The following is an 8,879-nucleotide window of genomic DNA, read 5'->3' on the forward strand; positions in this document are numbered from 1 at the left end:
AGCATCGGGAGAAATCCATCACATTCTCATTTTTTTTCTTACAAAATGCCTTTAAAAGCTATTGGTGCAGCGTGAAGGAGCATCCCAACCATGATAAGCCGAGGATGGGTTGTGCGGCGTTATCTTTCCACGCTGATGAAGCAATGACCCCGCGGGGCTTACAGCCTGTGCATCCAAAGGGATGCATTAATGGGGACAGACCGCCAATTTATTTATTGATTTTTATTTTTTAATCAATTTTGCTGTGTTCAAGACACGGCTAGGAGTCGCTTCGCGAGAGTATTAGTTATTTTTAGGGAAATGTTAATGCTGGGTCTCGGGGGTTAAAAATGGGTTTTAAAGAGCAGCACAGCCTATAAATGGGGGGGGGGGGGGGTGTCGTGAAGCACTCGTATAGTCTGGGAAATGGCAGGCTTGGATGCAGGCAGCAGTAAAGGGGTAGTTGTCACCCAACCCTCGAATTCAAATGTAAGCTTAAAAAAAAAAAAAAAGAGGAATAGGGGGGGAAAAAAAAAAAAAGAGAGAAAAGCTCCGTGAACCTGTCTTTATGATGTTTATCTAGTCTGGAAAGGTACAACGGAGCGGAGGCAAATTATTTCTCTCTTGGACAAAGTTGAAAAAGTGTATTTTAATTTAGACGCTAATTCTAGTCAACATTCAAAAGGGTTTTAATTTGGCTTCCTCAGCTTCTGCACTGAACGCCCGTTTGTGGCAGTGTTCATTTTGGAGACATTTGGGGAATAAGAAAGTCCTGTTCCCTAAAAATTGGGGTGGGTTTTTTTTTTTTTCCTGAGCTGTATTTCCACACGTGCTGTGCAGGTGGGTGAAGGCTGGTGCAGGATCTCCTGTGCTTGTGTGTGTTTGTGTCTGCCCTCTCAGTGCCTCTCTCGGTGGCCAGGACCTTTCTCATCTGGATGTCGTCTTCTCTCGGTAGCGGTAGAATTTGTTTATTCATCCTACATACGCAGAAGGAAAAGGTTATAGCTCATTATTTCCTTTGCAATGACATTTTTAATAGCCCACGTTGATAGATATCTTATTGACTCACAAGCCCTCCATCTTCTTTTTATTGTGTTGTCCTCTCCTGGGGTTTCTGAAGTGGTAGGTCAACTTTGACTCACCAGTATGACTGAGTAATGCCCTTGCTTTGATACAATCGCTCGCCTCTCCCCAAAAAGCCATTTTTTCTTTCTACCAAACACAAGGATACTGAAGTCCAAAGCGTTTCCTTCCATCTGAGCAATTCATACTCCGAAGGGGGCAATGGCTCATTGCGAGATGCTCGGCGGTGGAGACATCCCCCATGGGAAACGCAACCCTCCTCCGCTCTCTTGATGGGACGGGTGATGTCATTGACCGTTTGAGCCACCCATCCTGAGGAAATATGGCTTATTCCAGCTTGGTTTTCTCACTTTATGATATTTAAACAGGAGACAATAATTTTAAAAAAAAAAATAAATGCTGGGGGTGGGAGGAGGGAAATGACATCTTTGCATCTGGTCTTGTGCGGTCTTGGAAAGCGGGGTGGGATGCTGAATGTGGGAGCGTGGGGGACAGGAGGAGCTTGAGAGCTGGCATGGTCTTGACTTCTCTGTTTTATTTCCCTCCCTGCTTCAGGTGGATGAAATTTATCATGACGAGTCGCTGGGCATTCACATCAACATCGTGCTGGTCAGGATGATCATGGTGGGGTACCGCCAGGTAAATACAGCGCTCGGATGTGGCGAGGGGGTGATGATGCTATGCGGGCTGGCCACAGCTTTTCGGCTGCTTTTGTTGCTGAAATGCAACGTAGGCACAGCAGGCAGCTGCCGCTTCTCCCATGGCCGTGCAGCGACACCACAGCTTAGTGTCTCGTCACCGTAATATTTAGCACTTAGATAAGCGCCGGCTTGGAAAAATGTGGCTGTTCAGGTCAGCTGTCAAAGCCCAAGTGACAACTGTATTCACCTTGAACCCTCATCTAGCTGGTTTCTGGAGCCCGAAGGTCTGGAGAGTCCCAGAGCCATCCAGCCCCGGGGCAAAGGGGGGGTCCTTGGGCAGACGGTGGATGGCTGTCATCAACCTTTATCTGCTCGCTCTGGGGTGTGGGAAGAACCATGACAGGCTTCTTCAGAAGCTCTAGGGGTGGCGGTAGATGACGGGACAAAGGTGGCTTCCCAAATGGGCAGGAGCTGGATATTAGTGAGGAGAAGCTGAGGCCGAGATCTCCCGTATCACAGCCTTGACTTGGCAGCCCCAGAGGGCTTCCCTGGCTGTCCCGCAGCTCTCGGGTGGCTTGGGCAGGGCAGAAAAAGGTTTCATGGGGTGTCTCAGGTTGCATTTATTTTTTAAGGCTGATTTGAGCTCGGCAGCCAGAAGATTTTCTTTAAAACAATGTGATTTGCTATACTTCTTGCGGCAAGCCCTTCTGCTACGTGAAGCGTCCTAGGAAGGATATTAATGAGTCAACACGGTGGTGTCTGTGTGTGTGGTCCACAAATAAGCCCCGTTAGGTCTTGGGGGGAAAAAAACCCCGAAATCTGCTTGGCCGGCAGAAACCCAGTTCCTCCTAGAGACAGAGGGATGAGCAGATGTTTGAATCCAGGCAAAATCTCAGCTCACCACAGTTTAGGTCTGATGCTTCCTGAGCGAGGAGTCCTGCGGCTTCTCATCTCCTGCCTTGCACTTTGTAGGATAAAACCTCCATGGCTTCCACTTAAGGGCCAAGGGAAGAGCAATATTTCTTACCTTTTTTCCAACCGCTGCGGCTCAGCGGGTACCTGCCTGAGACCATAATTTGTTTTACAGAGCATAATTCATTTTATAGAGTATAATTTATAGAGCATAACTTACAGAGCATAATTTTGCCAAATGCTAATCTTGAACAAAACAAACCAACCAAACAAACAAAAGCTTAAGGACAAGGTGACTGCTATAAAACAGTCCTTGACAATTCCACCTACTTTCTACTAGGGTCTCGGTCTCTGTGGGTCAAGTTTTACAGGGGAGCATTGCTCTGCTCATTGCTGAGCATCAGCATCTCGTGACATCTTGACGAGCAGCCCGTGCAGGAGCTGAGAACCCGAATCCTCTTTGCTTCTCAGCCTCTCTCCTTTTTTTTTTTATCTACCGCTGCCCCGAGCACCTGTGTGACCAAAGAGGGTCACATACCGTCCTCTACCAGACCACATCCATTTGTGGGAATGGTTTCTTTGCTTTTTTAAAATAAAAAAAGGCGCAAGATGCTTTGCAGATGCGAAGCAGGATGTTGATACTTCTAATGATGGAGAAGCAGGGCTTAGGAGTCTTTCTGACCCCAAAAACTCTTGGCAGGCTCCTTTTCCCCGACTACCTTAACAGTCTTTTTATTTTTTTTTTCTTTTTTCTTTGTGGTTTTTTTTTTTTCTTCTTTTTTTTCCAATTCTTTACCCAGTCAGTCAGCCTGATAGAGCGAGGGAACCCATCTCGGAGCTTGGAGCAGGTCTGCCGCTGGGCTCACTCGCAGCAGCGCTCTGACCCGGAGCACGCCGAGTACCACGACCACGCTGTATTCCTCACCAGGCAAGATTTTGGTCCCGCAGGTATGCAAGGTACTGTATTTATCTCGATCAGGTATGTGCAGTTTGCTGGGGGAAAGCCAGCGAGGGGAGAGGATTTCTTGCAAACACAGTCTGTTTCTTAGCCAGTAAGGTCCAGGAAAAGGTTATAAAAATTGGTATTTTTTTTTATATGAAGTAGAAGAAAGACAGAATTAATCCAGATCATCAACCTGAATGGATAAAGAAATCGTCTTTATTCATTCTGCCTTTACTTTGGTTTCATGTACCAATCTTCCCCTTGTCCCAAAGTGCCCCAAACAGTTTTAAAAAAAGAAACAAACACAAAAAAGATGGAATACCAGAGGGATTTTCGTGGGTCAGTCAGTCCTTTCTGTCCTCTGGAGGACCTTTAAAACCTGTTTTTACATGGGTTGGTTTCTTGGCCCTCTTAGGACTGGACATGGGAGCATTGAATAAACCCTGGGCCAAGGAGGAGGTTGGAAGGAGCGATGACAATAGTCTTCTCAGCCTCTTGGTGCAGAGGCTGTGCCGATGTGGTCTGAGCAGTTAGAGATCTAGGTAAAAAAAAAAATTTAAAAAAATTGGAGGAAAAGCTTCTAACATGTCACGAATGCTTTGGTGGCATCATGAGAAGTGACTTCTCCCAGTTCTCCTGAGCCCACTGCCTCCAAATTGCCACCTCCTCCTTCCCACACTGGTGGCAAGGTCTGAATTTCCCATCAGGAGGCTCCCTTTGATGACACGAACGTTCTGGCGATGTCACACTGATTTGTAGCACGAGTCCTTCTGGTGTGCATGGGAAGAAGGAGAGACGGAGGAGTCCTGTCCTCGCCTCAGTTACCTCCCTGGAAAGGTTCTCCCCGCAGCAGGGGATGAACCACAGGAGACGTTCAGCTGGAAGCCCTCTTGAACGTGCTGTTGGCCATCAAAGAGCAGAGCTTGGGTTGTCCCAACAACCTCCTCGCTGAGCTGTTGACCTGCCTTGGGAACCTCGTCTGGAGTCACGGCAGCAGCGTGGGTGAAATACCAGCTTTTGTTTCATTTTTCTAGACCCTTCCTGGCAAAGCGACTGTGTCCAAAAGCGTTGCTGAGGACCTTTTTTGGCATGTTGGCAGAAGGGGGAGACTGGCTGAACTTCCCCTTGGTGGGAAGGAGTTGTGAGACGGATGGAGTAGCCCTGCTGTAGGGATGCTCGTTCCAGCTCCTTCCCCTTTTCCCTGTGGATCTGGATCGCTGCTTTTCACACGTCTCTGGGCCGGGTGTTTGCTTTCTGCACAAGTCCCCATGGCTGCCGTGTCCTTGCCTGGCTGCGTTGCATGGCACAAGGTGCGGGTGCTCCTCACCCATCGGGTACCGCCCTCTTGTTGGGCTGCTGGAATAGTAACACTTGGCTTACTTTTGCGTCTTTTCCTCAAAACGATGTCCTCCTCACTCCATATCATCCCTTTTCAGCTCAGGGCTATATGCAATGGAAGGACCAGACCGCGGCACCTTCAATTCTTGCTCATGGCGTATGTTTGCTGGTGGTATCTGAGCGGCTTGCAGAGGTGATGGCAAATACCTACTGGCTTCTTTAGCCACTGCTGTAGAGTGTATGTGCCAGTTGGAAAGCATCTGCTCTGCTCATATGTACCCTGAAGCTGAGCTGAAGGCAGAGGTGGTCCTGCCCCAAAAGTCCTACAGCCTAAATCAACAAGTTGGGAGAAAGGAAGCCTTTGAGGATGGAGTCCTCTGAGTCACAGGGACCTGGGAATAGAGCCTAAATGTCAAGCCTGTGCTTAGCTTAATGCCTCATCACTCCTTACAGTTGTGTGCCCAATTAGCAATGGAGATGGTGCTGAACCTGTCTCACTAACCGGTGTGGTCCTTTTAGCCCAGACAATTTCCATGCTGGCAAGCCAGCCATGCTCCATCTCCACATCCCCACCATAGAATCACAGAATGGTCAGGGTTGGAAGGCACCTCTGGAGATCATCTAGTCCAACCCCCAGACACGGCTCGTACCTCTCTCTGTGGTGTGTCACCTCCCCTTGGCCAGTAAACCAGACCAGCGTCTGGTCTAGCGTGGTGCTGGTTAAGCTGGATGCAAGTCCTTGCAAAGCGTTGCAGTCTTGGTTCTTCTCTGTTGCAGGTCCAAGCCAAGCCCTAAGGAGGTTTACAAAAACTTCTCGGTGCTGGCAACAGCCCTGCTCGTGGCATCTCTTGATGGGATGGGAGCAGTCGTGGCTGACGCGGAGTAATTTTGGAAAGCTGATGCAATCGTTGCTTTGGGAATGGAGGGAAGCTGGAAGGCATGGAGGGAAGGGCCAGGAGCGACAGCTGAGCTGCGCTGCCCTCGCGTGTGGGCTGCAAATAAACCTCTGCCCTCCAAAGAGAAATGCCTCTCGGCGGTGGACAGATGGGTTGTAAATTATTAATTGCTGCTGCTGAGGCCCTGTGTAGAGCAGAAGAGTGCCTTGTCCCTCCACAGCAGGTGGGCATGGAGGGCTTTCTGGCCCAGGCTGGAGGATGCTTTTGCCTTAGATTTAATTTGTTGCCCTGTAATTACCCACGGTTGGCCTTTGAGCAGGCTGGTGGTTCATGTAGAAGGTCAGAGGGGCTGAAAGCAAGTAGGAGATGTCGATAAAGAAGTCTAAAGTGCATTTGGAGGAAGTGAGAGACTGGCTGGTGTCTTGCTGGTACGGTGAGGACATGCCGCTTCTCCTATGTGCGTGTCTGGTAAGGCTGATCTAGTCTTTACCAATGAAGTATTTTCCTAGTAGTCACTTCTTGCCATCGTTCTCTGTGGAGAACCCTTTACTTCTTCCAGTTCTCACTGGGGTCTTAATTATGAGACCAGTGTCTGCCTTCCTGAACATCCACCTTTTCATGTTTCTGTGTCCCATCTCCCATCCAGACATACAGAGCCTCTTTGGTTAGGAATTTGGGCCATTTTCATCCTAGACAAAATATATTTGCTCTCCCCTTGTCCAGAAAACTTTCCAGATATTTGCTTTCTTGTGGAAAGTTTCATGGCTGGGCGGGGGGGGAAGTCTTTTGAAGTGATTTATCCAGGATTAGACTCATTACTGTATGGTTAAACCCAATTATTAAACCCAGTTAGGCCCCATCCCTGGAGGTGTTCAAGGCCAGGCTGGACGTGGCCTTGGGCAACCTGGGCTGGTGGGAGGTGTCCCTGCCCATAGCAGGGGGGTTGGAACTCGATGATCTTCAAGGTCCTTTCCAACCTAAACCATTCTATGATTCTATGATTACCTGGTTCCATCTCTCAAACTCTTAGTTTGGCCTTTGTTACCTTTTGCTTTCCTCTTGACTACAGTGCCCACTGAGCACGTCGTTTCTCCGCTCTCTTTCTTAAGGTGTTTTAGTTTATTTGTTCATTGGAGTAAGTCTCGTTGCCCACTTGAACGCGGGGAAGATGAAAAACAAACGCTTCCTCCAGTAAATAAAACCCGGGGTGTATTTATTTAAGCTGCTTTGATTTATTGAAGCTGCTTTGAGAAGATCTTTGTCATTGCAGAGGTTTCTCTGAGGTTTCGTGGTGCTTCGCAGGCAGAAGTGAACTCGCTTTGCCTGTAATGAGAATCGGGTATTTATTTAATCTTGGGCTTTTTGCTCAGCCACTTGGGTTCACCTGACCTCCTTCGCTTGGAGCACAGGCAAAAATGCATCCATCGCTTCCCACAAAATAGCGTGTGGGTGAGCCCTTCGAAGGTTCATGTCTGGGCTTGTTTTGAAAAATTAAATTGTTGTGATGGGAGAAGTTTCCTTTATAAGTTCCAGTGCAGGTGGACACCCTGGAAAATCTCCGCTCAGCTGATAAATAGAAATGTTGAGGGAAATGCTCACCCCAAACCCCCTTGGTTTTGTGCTATGCCTGGGGTGATGGTGACTTCTAGCTGTCTAGCGGTGCAGCAGCAACCTGTCGCTTGTCCCATCAGGCATTTGATCTGCTCAGTGCGCCCACAAAGTCAACTACTGTTGACTTTAGGGCAGAGCTGTAGGAAACCTTTTATTTTTCGCTTTAATCTCTTGTCCGTGGCCAGCTGCGTGGTGCCGGGACCCACCCGCTCGTTCAGTTCAGGAATTACGCTGAGTGCCATCACATCCTTTCCTCTCCACCCTCTTCCAGGGCAATTAGTCACGAATCTGCTGGTGCGGAGCAAGTGGCCCACGAGGATGGTGATGTTTGGGCTCTGTGGATGCCATGTTTTGGCCAGGGTGTGTGCAGGAGGGCAGGCGTAGGGGTGTGAATCCACCTTCAGCTCATCAGCATCCCTCTCCTGCTGCAGCTCAGCCTCCCTCTTGGCTCACTGGGCTTTCCTCTTGGAGCATCCCTATCCCCAGGGCAGAGTTATCCAGCATGGTCCTGCCCTGCTTTTGCCTCTCGGACCTGTAAGTGCTTCCTTCACTAACTTCCTTTCCCTTGATGCCAAAAAGGGTCAGTCTTAAAAAAAAATAATAAATATATATATATATTTGAAAAAAAAATGGAGAGTAAATTCTAGAAGAATTGCTGAATGGATGGGGGGAAGGCTTCCCTGCCCACAGCTGCCCCACTGCACTGCACTTGATCGAGGGCTGGGGGCTGGGGAGGTGCATGGTCCTCCCCGGCTCTGTCTGGCAGGGGGGTGGCCCCCCTTTGCCCCGGGCTGGCGCGGGTGCATGTGCGGGTGCATCGCCGGGGCGTCCCCCGTAGCCTGTGGTGAGCAAGGCTGTATTTTTGGCTCTGGGGGGCACCTCACGCCTTTTGTTCTTCTCTCTTCCTTTCTTCTTTATTGTTGTTTGGTTGTTTTTTTTTTAATGAAGAAGAACACAGGGGATGCTGCTTCTGGGCTGGGAGGAGGTGGTCACCACTAAAGCACCCGTGGGTCCCTTGGCTGCCCTCTCGCCAGCCAAGGTGCCTTGGCACGAGGGCAGAGAGATGCCGGCGAGCCTCAGCGTAAACCTCAGCCTGGTTTTGGTAGCCAGGATGGTCGTGCTGGTGACCAAGTCCTTGGGTTGCCATCCAAGGGACCTGGGCAGCTCCTCCTCCTCAGCACCTTCCTCTTCGTTTTCTCCTCCTGTTGCAGGGAAGCCTCGCGCGGGGCCGGGCCCCCCTCTTAATTTTGCCTGCGCTTGCCTTGTGCCAGACCTCTGCTAGGAGGAGGACCCAGGAGAAGGGCAGGAGGCTTCACAGCTCCTTGTCCGTCCCACGGCTGTGAGCGATGTGTGGATGCTGGTGGGCATCACCAGCGAGACAGGAGTTTTTGAAGGCGACTGGCTCTGCCTCTGGCTGGCCAGGCTGCAGTTTTGGGTTTTTTTTTTTGTTTTTTTTTTTTTAATTTTTCATTCCCC

General features: G+C 49.5%; 1 protein-coding gene across 1 annotated transcript in view; it reads left to right on the plus strand.

Moving 5' to 3' along the window:
* Window positions 1-8,879, plus strand: part of ADAMTS14 (ADAM metallopeptidase with thrombospondin type 1 motif, 14) — a gene marked incomplete at its 3' end in the record, with an annotated part of 31,758 nt that overhangs the window by 11,419 nt on the left and 11,460 nt on the right. Inside the window, exons 6-7 of the mRNA XM_009890937.1 lie at window positions 1,618-1,701; window positions 3,416-3,563. Of these exons, the coding sequence (XP_009889239.1) occupies window positions 1,618-1,701; window positions 3,416-3,563 (232 nt within the window). The remainder of the gene's footprint in view (window positions 1-1,617; window positions 1,702-3,415; window positions 3,564-8,879) is intronic.

The sequence above is a fragment of the Charadrius vociferus genome, unplaced genomic scaffold (genome assembly GCF_000708025.1).
Source record: "Charadrius vociferus isolate BGI_N301 unplaced genomic scaffold, ASM70802v2 scaffold1528, whole genome shotgun sequence".
Taxonomy (NCBI): domain Eukaryota; kingdom Metazoa; phylum Chordata; class Aves; order Charadriiformes; family Charadriidae; genus Charadrius; species Charadrius vociferus.